The sequence below is a fragment of the Pimephales promelas genome, chromosome 8, assembly GCF_988280905.1.
Source record: "Pimephales promelas chromosome 8, fPimPro1.hap1.1, whole genome shotgun sequence".
Classification (NCBI taxonomy): Eukaryota; Metazoa; Chordata; class Actinopteri; order Cypriniformes; family Leuciscidae; genus Pimephales; species Pimephales promelas.
This window is the reverse complement of record NC_142776.1, coordinates 18,207,646-18,221,065: the sequence shown is the minus strand read 5'-3', so window position 1 is coordinate 18,221,065 and position 13,420 is coordinate 18,207,646. Positions and strand designations below refer to the sequence as shown.

The 13,420-nt window shown below is 35.6% G+C and overlaps 1 protein-coding gene across 4 annotated transcripts in view; it reads left to right on the top strand.

Moving 5' to 3' along the window:
* Positions 1 to 2,500: 2,500 nt before the first annotated feature.
* grb2a (growth factor receptor-bound protein 2a) overlaps positions 2,501 to 13,420 on the top strand; it is a 34,459-nt gene continuing 23,539 nt past the window's right edge. For all 4 annotated transcript variants that reach the window (XM_039691704.2, XM_039691703.2, XM_089134109.1 and 1 more), the window contains exons 1-2: positions 2,501 to 2,917; positions 5,174 to 5,412. In XM_039691704.2, coding sequence (XP_039547638.1) covers positions 5,335 to 5,412 — 78 coding nt within the window. In that variant the 5' untranslated portion in view covers positions 2,501 to 2,917; positions 5,174 to 5,334. The remainder of the gene's footprint in view (positions 2,918 to 5,173; positions 5,413 to 13,420) is intronic.

Sequence of the window (13,420 nt, the reverse complement as noted above, 5' to 3'; positions counted from 1 at the left end):
GTGAATTCATATCTTGCACAAGACAGCTCTGAGGAAGCATTTGCCTCTTTGAGTTACTTTTATGGCTCAAGGATTTTTCGATTTACTGCTTTTAATACATGAGCAACCACGTATATCTATCAGTGGTTGTACAAAATCTATCTGTCTGTCTGTCTGTCTGTCTGTCTGTCTGTCTGTCTGTCTGTCTGTCTGTCTGTCTGTCTGTCTGTCTGTCTGTCTGTCTGTCTGTCTGTCTATCTATCTATCTATCTATCTATCTATCTATCTATCTATCTATCTATCTATCTATCTATCTATCTATCTATCTATCTATCTATCTATCTATCTATCTATCTATCTATCTATCTGTTTTACTTAACCAAAACTGTCTTTCATATTGAAAACATTCAAACTTCATGCTTTTAAAACTTCTTCAAACTTTCTGGTAGGCTTTTTAACCCTCAGGTGCTCTTCGGTCATTTCTGACCGAAAAAATTTATGTTTTGAAATATTAAAAATCACAGCTTCATCGGAATGTTGGAATGACTGTAATCATAATGCAAAAACTAACACTTTAAATCACTATTAAATCTAAAACTTTAAATCACTAAAAATCTAAAACTTGATAAGAAATAGTCTTTGAGATTGTTTGTTGAAATCCACCTATAACAAAAAAAAAAAATAAGTAAACGTGTCCATGAACAGCTGGGGAATTCACATGCCTCTCCATAGAGAACTGTACATTTCATCTAGTGGTTACAACATGGTTCTACGCTTTCTCTCCATACTCTTACCAGATGGCGCTAATCTGCCTTCAAAAAATTTTTTTGGAGGGCCTAGTCTCTATTTTAACCTAAAATACTGCTAAAAAAAAATAAAATAAAAAATGTATATATAAAAAAAGTTTGTATTATTTTCAATGGCAAAAATGGACCATAAATATTGCATAAATATTAATAAGTAACATCAAATTGGCTCAAAATACAAAATTAAAAAGAAAAAATATAACTGAACAAAAATAAATTGCATTGGTTTTACTGGGATGGAGAAAGTTTCATTTTTAGGTGTCCGGTCACTTTTGACCGGGAAGATAACAAGTGTGACTCCGAAAAGAAGGCTAGTGATTACACCATGATTCTACGCTTTTTCTCTATACTGTAACTAGATGGTGCTAATTTTCTTCAAAAAATATTTTTTTTCTGAAGGCCAAGACTCTATAGTATACTAAAATACTGCATTCATAATTTTTTTTTTTTAATTATATATATTTAGAAAAATATATATACTTTTCCATGGCAAAAATAAACCATAAATATTGCATAAATATTAATAAATTCAATCAAACTGTCTCAAAATACTAAATTAAAAGAATAAATATTATAGAACAAAAATAAATTGCATTGGTTTTACTGGGATGGAGAAAGTTTCATTTTTAGGTGTCCGGTCACTTTTGACCGGGAAGATAACAAGTGTGACTCCAAAACGAAGAGCACCTGAGGGTTAAAGAAAACTTAACGTTTGTCTACAAACTTTTTTTAATCAAATTGTAAAGTGTTACCTTATTATATGGTATACATCATGTACACATGTTACAAGTACAACACTGCATGATTCAAGCTTTTTTTAAAAGCCAGTCTATTACTTTTCACCTGTGAATTTTCTTTTTTTTTTTTTTGAGTGTCATCCTCTTTCCTGACAACCCTACGCTCCCTGTTTCTTGATCAATCTTGACAACACAGAAGAAGAAAAAAAAAACATTAAATTAGTGCAATAATATTATTGAACCCTATAAATTAAGACCTAAATCAGAACATTAATGCATACAATTGCATACTGCATTTATATTGAATGCAATAAGGTTTCATTATCTATCCCTCCATCCATCCATCCATCCATCTATGCCTAAACCCATAGACATAATATATACATGCCTAAACCAACCCACCTCCGCCCCCTGATCCCTAACCCCACCCCTAATCCTACCCATCTCCACCCCTTAGATCTGGATCTCCGCCCCCTGGATCTCGTGTACTACAATGAGGTGCTATATAGGACTGCATCATCATTTTAGGGTTATTATTTCTTTTTTATTCGCCTTTATAATTTATTTAGCGGTGTGTACGGTATAAATTGTGTATAGAATTATAAGTAGTATGTATGTGAGGCGGTGCTAAAAAGGTGCAACCCTCACTGTGATATATATATAAGCGGAATATATATTTATATATTTGGAAATATATTTCCAAATTAAATTGCTTTATTGTAGCCTGCAAAACTTGCCTAGAAGTATATCCCTATATCACCCAAACACCTTGTGACAATGTTAGGCCTACCTTTTTCGTTACGAGGTGTTTTTGTGGTTTATTTTTTGTGATGTTGTTTATTTGAGCATATATGTAATTTGTTAGTGCAACTTTTGCAGCCAGACTAGTCTGTGAGTAATGGAGTGCAGCATAACATTTCACCCTTTGTCCTCTAGATGTCGCTCCGCTCATCTGTATGTCATCCTGCATTATTCTTTCTCATGGAGAACTGGAACAACCAATCTCTTCTCTCCTGTTTCTTGCCAAATCTGTAGCCTACTACAATCTTCACAGCGAGATGAAAATGTTTAGATAACCGGGCAAGCGCCTTTGAATCGAATCTCTGATCTATAGTGCACCGTCGATTTATGTAGTTTCTATGTATTTATTCAGTGTGCGTGTGCAAGTTTTTGTTTGGACCTTTCCATCTTTGCTGACCATAACACGAAGGAAGCGGAAATTATAACAGCCCGCTTGCTTTTTTTCACAGAGCTACTCCGGAGTAGGGAAAATTAACTGAAATAGTGAGCCGTATAACATGGTTTTACTGTTGTTAAAATACAGCAGTTTTATTTAGGTATCTTTTTTAACGCGTAAGGGGGATCGGAGAGGGAACCTGCACCTCTGTGACTTGGGTAAGTTCTGTTTGCATAAGAACTGATGTTCGATGCTCGTTTCGTTTCAATCAGATGTGTGGAAAGATATAACGTTAGGCTATGTGGTGGAAAGAATTTATGTTTGAGAGTGACCTGTTGGTGACTAATTCACAATTAAGGCTGAAAATTTAGTGTCAAAACAAAGGATCATCTTAAAATCACAACAACAACAACAACAACAACAACAACAAAAAACTGTTCTAACAACTAATATATATATATATATATATGGGTAGAGTGGTGGAAAACGGCCCCTTAAGGAAATTTGACAGTGAAACAAAACATAAATGTGACTAGAATTACCATCCCAGTTTTGAGTGACTATGGCAGGAGTTATTTACCAAATATTAAAATTGCTCAACCTTCATAATTATTTATTTTTCTAACTGAAAATATTTTTGTACAAAGGGGGCGTTTTGCCCCAGCGGTGGGGTAAAATGCCCCTCTCTTACCAAAGTTTGCTTCATAGATCAACAGCAAAATGAACATAGTTTTTAATCTCTAAAAATAAAAGCCAAGTAATGCTACAACATGTGTATAGCTATTAATATTTATTTCAGGAATGTACAAAATAGCCAAATTTGTAACATTTTAATATTTTGATTTCTACACTAGTCCTATATGAGGTTGATAATATGTTGTATTTGTTCACCACTATCATCAAGAAAAACAGGAAACCCTAAATAAATATTAAACATACATTAGTATATTTATAGTGAAATATATTCCAAAAATGCATTAAAAGTCACTATGTTTTATTATTGGGTCACCTAACCACCTTGCATCATTGCATCCACCAAGCTAGCTAGATAATGCTCACGAGGGGTAATTTTTTCATGTTTTGTTGAAATATCTTGATTTTACCGTCTAGTTATACTGCATTAAAGTGTAAAATAAAGACTTTGATGAACAGAAATATGTTACTATAGTAATTACGATAAAGAGAAACTATGCCCCTTGGGGGGCGTTTTACCACTCAGCATAGGGGGCGTTTTACCCCACAAGCTATGTCTTTTTTAAAAAAATGTTTATTTAAAAAAAATATAATTATATTCCCAATAAATAACATATGCTCTCAAACTACAGACTTCACCATTAATCTATGATATATCACTGTGATATCACTGTGAACAATATTCTATTAAACACTTGTTTACTAATATCTGAAAATTATAGCACTTTCCATGTAATCCTGTTCTCTTGAAATACGTCGCTGGTGTCAGCTTCTCCATGGAGATTTCTATATCCCTGTTGTCAACGTAGTGCATAGCAATAGTAAAAATTTATCTTGATTCATTCATTTGTTTAGATTCGCTGACTCGAAAGGGATTCAAATATAGTATACATCCATTTCGCTTTTTTATTTCTTGCATCTTTTAGGGCTTCAATATAATGTTTAAGCTCAATTTTTAATAATGTAATGTTAGGTTTATTATTTGTCCATTTCTGTTTGTGAATATGGTATTTTTCATACACAATTATTAAGTTTGTGTGATGACTCTGAAGGAGTCGTCTGTCGTCCGGTTCAGTTCATGTTCTAGTTGACAACGAGAAAAGGGAGAATTATGATAGGCCAATTAAAATTATGTTTTTCTTGAAAACTATTTTATTTATTTTGCTCTCATTAAAAGTTATATAGCTGCAGTTGACTAAAACAACGAATGAAATGGTCTGCTTTGTTGCTTTGAGAGAATGATCCTTAAATACGCAAACATAATCTTTATAGGTTTTTAGAGATAGACAATATTAATTAAGTGTAACAAGTGTTCAACGAATCGGTTAATTGAATCATTTATTTCGCATAAAAAAAAGCCTCTGAACGAGTCAGCGAAACAAATCGCCTTTGTGAATCGGTTCAAATGATAAAATCATAGGTATGGATCAAAACCCCAACCACTAAGCTTTAAACATGATCTTGACATCAATGTATGAATGTCTTTGGATTTGCAATTAGTTGACGTTTGTTGTGGTACAAATGTGCCAGATCTTAATGACTCTAAATCTCACCAGTATCACCAAGACACCCCACATCACATCTGATTCCTCTTATTGGCTCATAGTCAGTTGCAAGAAAACGTCAGCTCGACCCAGTTATTTCGTTCCCTTTATATTTTGCGTACATTTCACAGCTGCTTCACTCCAGATCTGATTAAAAAGGCAAAAAACAACATTTTTCCTTATGCTTTGTCAATATAGATGAGTACATTTGTATCAAATCTTTATGTCTGTCTGCAGGTTGCCAGCACGCAGACCAGGAAGATCTGTCACTCCACGGACAGCAGGGACAAGGACAGAAATTAAGAGATTGAATCAGATCAGTTAGGGGAGCTATTCTGCATGTAGAAACACTTCCTTCTGTAGCCGCATATCTGTCTTGTGTCCACACAGTCCATGCTATGGAGGCAATAGCTAAATACGATTTCAAAGCTACTGCAGATGATGAATTAAGTTTCAAGCGTGGAGAGATTCTAAAGGTAAGTGTCATTTATTGCTGCTGCATTTTTTCATTTCTGTCTTACTGTATGATCAAGCCATGAGAAACCTGATATCTACAGATATCTCTTGTTTATCTGTTTATCCTTTTGCAATAATTAATTTATACAGACACATATTAACTTTAATCAGGGTCGAAAATATGCAGCATTGATTTCGTAAAGTCTAGACGTGCTGTGATGTTAAGTCAAGTCAGTTATCTTATTTGTATTGTGTTTTTCTCAGTGTACATTGTTTTTAATCAGCTTTTCAGAAAATCGTGATTTTAATATTTGTAATATGCTTTATAGTCATATTTAGCAGATTAGAGCTGGGCGATAATATAGTTTACTTTTTGGGGATATATAAACAATCAAGCAGTTGATGTGATCATAACTAGAAATTGTAGCCTACAATTGTTTTGCTGTTTGGAACTCCGTAACATTGTAATCATCTCTTGGATATTACGTAACTTTTTTAAAATCTACTTTAAAGGGTTAGTTCACCCAAAAATGAAAATTATGAAATTAACGACTCATCCTCATGGCGTTCCAAGCCCTTAAGTCCCTGTGAAATCAAAATTGAACCTATAGAAAAAAAGGTACAAAAGCTGTCACTGGGGCGGTACCTTTTCAAAAGGTACACTTTTGTACCTAAAGGGTGCATATTGGTACCATAATTGTACAAATATGTACCATGAAGGTACCAATATGCACCCTTTAGGTACAAAAGTGTACCATGAAGGTACCAATATGCACCCTTTAGGTACAAAAGTGTACCTTTTGAAAAGGTACCGCCCCAGTGACAGCTTTCGTACCTTTTTTTCTGAGAGTGTATTTTTTGTTAGCGCATATTATTCTTGTAGTGAACAATTAATTTGTGCAAGTAAACATATATATATATATATATATATATATATATATATATATATATATATATATATATATATATGAAGAGTTCAGATGCAAAAGCCTCTAAATGTAGTGAACAATTAATTTGTGCAAGTAAACATATATATATATATATATATATATATATATATATATATATATATATATATATATATATATATATATGAAGAGTTCAGATGCAAAAGCCTCTAAATGCCATTTGAAATTTTCTTCTTTAATGATGATTTTTATCAAACTTGTATATTTAAGTTCAGTAATTTGACTTAAATAACAATTAATAGGTAATTATCATTGCCATTTAAGTGAAATCACTGAACTTAAATATACAAGCTTGATAAAAATGATCATTCTAGAAGAAAATTTCAAATGGCACTTAGAGGCTTTTGCATCTGAACTCTTCATATATATATATATATATATATAAATGTTTTCCCATGGTAATCTTTAATCAAAATCTGAAAAGTTACTTCCAGTCTGGAATGGCGTCTTTTTCTGATGACTTATTGACGCCTTGGGTTGGGAAACGCTTAAAAGGCATATTGCAGGTCAGAGGAAAAATTATGTAGGAACTAGATTTTCTTTAAAATATACTTATAAATACTTTACAGAAGCTTCTGAAGTCGTTTTTGTGAGAAAATTTTACTTCCGCGTCTGAAAATGGGCGTGGGGCAACGAGCGGGGGAGAGGTCGATTCAAACAACAGAAAAATAATGAATCGCAATGACATTTCGGACGCTGAGCAAATACTCATATGACGGACCAAGCCATAAAGTTATGAGCCTGCTATGCTAAAGAGATCAGGGACAGGCCAGTATAATGTTAAACAGAACGGTCAGAGACAAATTGAGTTGTGGTGTGAGGAGAACCAGAGGAGAACAGGAGAGATGTCTTTTGGTGAGAGACGTGCTTATAGATATACACGTTCGCTAACCATATACACTGTGCTCCCAATATTGTAGAGATTATTATGATCCTATAACAGGCCAGCAGACATTAGTATGTTTGGGGTAGATTTATACTATTAAATGTATAAAAACTATACTTCAGTATATTTCTATTGTACTAAAAGCATACAGGTTTTAATACATATTTTTCACCTGGGTTATAACATAAACAGAAAATTAAAGATTTGAGTATAGACCTTATTCAGAGCAGCGCCATGACAGGTATGAAAGCGAGGCTGTGAGGGATAGACTTACTGTGTTTTCAATGGCATCCGCTGTAAAAAGCGGAATAAAGCTCCTAGATTACTTACAATTTTCCACAGCTTACATTGTCAGGAGTTTTTTGTCAACTGACATTTCATTGAAAGGTATTTTTCCTGTGTTTCATGAGCAGAACAATCTGAAAACACATTAAATAACAGTACAGCCCATTGAAGAGATGCAAGTCTACCCCTCACAGCCTCGCTTTCATTCTCATTAAAAATCAAAGATGGCGCTGCCGTGAATAAGGCGTATTTAAACAACCGATTTTGTTTTTCACTTACAAGTTGCCTCTATTTAGGGCATGACTAACTTACCTATATATCACACTATTTAATACCATTGGTATCAGGGGCGTTGGAACACAGATAGACCGGTCTGGTGTTCGGGAACACAGATAGACCGGTTTTGCACGTTTGCTGCAGTTGAATAGCCGCGATGGCAACGAGCACTCACTGTTTCTAGTTCATCTTTAATATTATGCATTTTATTTACTGATTCCATTTTTATTTAGACTTTTTCTTCTAAATATTTGATTGTAGCGGCAATAAAAAGCATTTGATGTCTAACATAGAGTAACTTCCTTGAATGTAACTCACAAACATTACTAGGCAACCAGTTGTGTGGGAACGTCCTCCAGCGCAGCCACTGGTGATCTGCAGCGACAAAGTCGCGTGTAGTGTGAGCGCAGCTTGACATGCCCACATTCTGTCGCCAACGGTCATTGTCGCCCGTGTCGCTGGATGTCGCCAGCGCTCCATTGAAATGAATGGGATCTTGTCGCTTTGTCGCTACGTGTCGCTGGCGGTGTAAACGGGGCTTTTCTCTTCTCTGCAGCTCAGACCATAGACGGTAAAAGAAGTGGACAGAGCAATCTCATTGGAACTCCATTGAGACGATTGAAGCCCGTTTTTGGCAATTTTTTAGCACTTCCGTCCCTGACGCGCAGACTCAGACAGAGCTTGACGACGTAGATGTGACTAGAGCAACCCGTCTGTATTCTAGTGGCTGTGGCATGAGAAATCTGAATCATTCCCTTCCGAAACTTGCAGAGGCGGAGAGTGTGAATAGGAGCTGTCCATGAGCTAGTAGAAGGAGACAATTTTGCTAGGTATTCGGATTAATTATTTTGTCATTTTGCCTCCATGTTTCCTCGATTGCTCGCGAGCTTCTTCTCCTGTCCATACGGTAATCTTTCTACTGTGCGACAGAGAGACGCGTGGGTATGACGCAATCGTTAGCCTACTTTCACTAAAACTGCTTCTACGGGGCCATAACATAAGCTACAAGGTAATGGAGCATTTTATACATTGTCGTGTTTCTTTAGAAATAAATAAAGGACAAATGGGGTCTTCAAGCGCCTCAGATGTAAAGTTATTCGCTGTCAAATTGATGCCAAAATGAATGGGAGTCAATGGGAATGCTAACTCAAGTGAAGTTCTGCTACAAGATGGCAACTCCTGTGAGGCTTCAACTTCCGGTCGATGGATTACCCCCTTGGCTCATACGCACTGATCTTGAATCTCCTCGTTATTACGTCATAACAAGGAAAGGTTATCCCCTCTCTATGCTTTGCCCGTCCAGAGTATTTGGCTCGTCCATGAGAAAATGAGCTATAGGAACAGGAAGTACGAACACGCAGGGATGATTTTAGGTTTTCCTCGAGAGAGATATTTCTTGCAAACTAGCGGAGCATGGCAGTTGATCAGTGTTCGGATGTACAAATGAACACAAACGTATTTTCTAGTTCCTTCATCCAAGCCTCTGAAGAAACAATGGGTGAATTTTATTTTCTCTGGAAATGCGCTGACACAACTTCTCCACCTACGACTGTTTCCTCAACTTGGGCCAATACAGAACTGGCCTCGATGAACGTCTGAAAATAAATTGATCGAGCTATACACAGCAACAATTTCTGATGTGTTGCCTAATTGTTCAAGTTCAGAACGGTAATCTTTCTCTCAAAATTGTTCAATACTTACGCATAAGTAAAGCCAGTGACTAAAATATAAACTTCACATCATTTCTTTTAAACGTTACTTAAGAAAACGAAACCGCACACACTTTGTCAAAAAAAAAAATAATACCCCTTTATTTACAGGGACAAACTAGACACAATATTAACATATATAATTAAACAATATAAATACCAGTAACATATGGTAATAAATAAACCAATATAAAATAAAAATAAAATAAAATAAAACTATATTGTATCAAACAATGTAATAATACTGGAGATTAATAGAGATTACTACCAGGGTAATCTAATATCGACATGATGACAGGTTCCCATGTTTTGTCTGCTTGAACCAGTCATGTAAGATATCTGGACATTGTACTAGTTATGCAGCTCTTAGCTTGGCGAGTTTGGTATTTCATTCCCACCGCATCTTAGCTACGCAGCTTTGAGTAAACTTATGAAAGAGAACATCTCTGGTTACTGGTGTAAGTTTAACCCATGTTCTCTGAATAGGGAATGAGACGCTTCGTTCGCTGCCAAACTCCTCGCGCTGCCGACAAGCTTCCTTTTTCGGCAGAGAAATCTGAGGAGCAGATGATATAATATGCGCGCGCTAATATAATATGATGACGTGAGTGTCAAGGTGGTGCAAATCGTGATTCTATATGGGCTTCAGATTTTTTTACGGTAATTTTTATGGTATTTTATTATTTTAGAATGTTTCCTGGGTTGCCCTTATGTTTTTTATATCAAAAATAGTCATCATTTAGAATTTTCCCTAGCCTGATTTTAGCCTCTGATTTGAACGTTTAAGGGGGCGTGTCTGTTGTGGGATTCAGTTTAATCCTCCACTGCTTTGATTGGTTAACCTTGCATATGAAAAAGCTACATATCACATGTGAACCTCTCTCGAATACTTAACTAAAAAAATAACTCTTTGAATGAACATAAAAAAATCATGGAAAGGATTTCCACATGATTAACTTGCTTTATTTCAGCCTTATGCAATTGTTATTCCAATTATTCCATCCAATGCTATATAATTTATTGTAATGTCACACGTAATCAATTTCTAGACTATAGTCATCTATTAACTGCTAATAGCACTTTTAATTAAGCATCTTAAATAATAAGATTTACTTGCTTCATCTGCCAAATCATATGATGTAAACTGCTGAATCAGTCTTCAACCTAACCAAGTGGTTTACTCCTTGGTTTTTGCATTCAAAAACATCAAAATTAATAACTAATAAGCTATTTTCTACCCTAGTTTTCACCCCAGCTCAGAAACGCTGGATTTTTATGGGCATCTCGCACTGAAGACCTAGAAGTAAACGTCCACTGCTGTGAGTGGATAACAGTTTTGCATATTATAATTAGTTTGAACTCACCTCGTCAGTGTACGTGGGGGAAATTGTTTTTGAAAACGTCCAATGTTGTAAAATGGCAAACGGAATAATTCGACCACACAGGTTCGACCCAGAGTCCGTGTGTTGCACCATTCCTGTCAGAACCAATATAGACAGCACACCACCGTTCTTTACTCTTAATCGGTCTGCAAATCCAGACGGTTTTACCTCATCAGCAGGAACGTCATGAAAAATAAAGTTTTGCATTCCTATTGGAATCCAGATGAAGCATATGCAGCGACTGTCTTTTTCCACAAACAGACACTGCATAATATTTTGTATTCCTTGGTAGCTCGATCCGGTTTGTCATCACAAGGTAGGCTATGCTATGTTATTTAGCTATGCGTGTAATGCGCGAATTGGTGGGCGGGGCCAAATCGGACGTGTTGAAGTAGGAGTTGATCTTTTTCTACGGGGGTGGTGTTTTATCCTCTTTGACGTCATAGTTCCCCACTTTTAAAAATGATACGTTTGCTTGCATGGGCTGGTGTCAATAAAAGCTTTTATTGGACTAACAAGGATGTTTTCAGTTCTGAAACTTACAGGATATTCTTATTATATGATGACCTCTTAGATGTCAAAAGCTCAAGGAAAATTTGATTTCTCAGTTCATCACCCCTCTAAATGGTTCAGTAATTGCATGTTCAATAAATGTAGTTTAACATTAAACACAATTATGCACTACCAAGTCTTCCCCTTTTCTTATCTTCTTGAAAACACATAAAATAACCAGCCCGTTCTCATCCTTTAGTGTCACATAGAACGCTATATGACAAAACGGTGCTATACTACGCACATGGCACCCTTTATCGTTAATATTCACGCAAACCCAAGGCGTCATAAATCCTTTAGCGTAAAATGAGACTACCCTACCCTACCCTACCCCCACACCTAAACCTAACCATCACAGCGCGTGTTATATTAATGATAATGGGTACCATGTGCGTAGTATAGCGCCGTTTTGTCATATAGCGTACTATATGACGCTAAAGGATGAGAATGCATTGAAAATAACACTTTATTTTAACACGTATTCTCTCTTAATTCAACCATATGCAAAGCATGCTGGGAACTAACAAGCACCGCCCAGTTTCAATGAATGCAACACAAATCAATCATGTAAGCAAACACAAACGGATTAAGTAAACTTAAATTGTACATATATTTAAGCAGATTGAACACATTCAAATTAAGTTCGGGAAAAATGGCAGTTGACTCGCACTATATGCCACCATCTGAATTTTTTTTACTTAACATAAATGGTTTGTGTTTAGACAACACGTTAGGATTTTGTACTGTTGAGACATAATTACATACACCTTAATAGAAAAAAATATAAAGTAATATAAATATATTATGTAAAGTGCACAACCTTCTTAGTTAATTTTTTTGAGTGTACGTTTTTACTACTACAGCTAATATTATAGAGATTAATGAATCTTGAGAAGTATTTAAAGTATTTATATCTATTCCCATCACATAAAATTTTGCTGTGATGAGCATTGAGCAAGCAGATGCCAGTTTGTTTGTGAACATGAAGATCTTATTGAAATGCAGTATCTGCATTCTCTCTAATGCTTTCACCAATGCAATCATGTTGATGTACATTCAGCAAGAGCTTTGTTGTTCAGTGTAACATTTGTCATTGATTTCATAACGAGTTTTCCAGGTTAACTCGCGCTGTGTGGAAAGATTTTTCTTTGATCGCTTTCTGTATAATTTTTTCACAATTTAATTAAGATTATTTTCATCCTACTAAAAAAAAACTATGTGAAGTTGATATTTTAGTCACTGGCTTGATTTATGCATTAACAGTATTGAATAATTTTGAGAGAAAGATTACCTGTCTAAACTTGAACAATTAGGCTACACATCAGGAATTGTTTCTTATTAGCCCGATCGGTTTATTTTCCGACTTTCATCGAGGCCAGCTCTGTATTGGCCTAAGTTGAGGAAACAGTCGTCGGTGAAATGTTTGGACCATACAAAACTTTGGGAAGTTGTGTTGACGCATTTCCAGTGAAAATAAAATTAAGCCATTGTTTCTTCAGAGGCTGGGATGAAGGAGCTAAAAAATACTTTTGTGTTCATTTGTACATTCGAACACTGATCAACTACCATGCTTCGCTTGTTTGCAAGCCATGATATCTTTCGAGGAAAAACTGAAATTGAGCTCATACGTTCGTACTTCCTAGCTCATTTTCTCATGGGTGAGCCAAATTCTCTGGGTGGGCAAAGCAGAGAAAGTGGAGGTTACCTTTCCTCTATATGACGTCATAGAGGGGAGATTCGAGATCAGCATGTATGTCTGAGCTTTCATTTTCTCAAAGGCAGAGAAAGATACCGATTGAAATTTCTAGCCACTGGGGGACCATATACACTAGTACAGGCTAGTGGAACTTATATTAATGTTAAAAAAGTGAATATGTCATGTCAGGGGACCTTTAACAAAATGTTAAGGGGGGTTAAACTATTTTTGATCAAATGTAGCCTTGGTGAGCAAAAGAGACTGCTTTCAACAA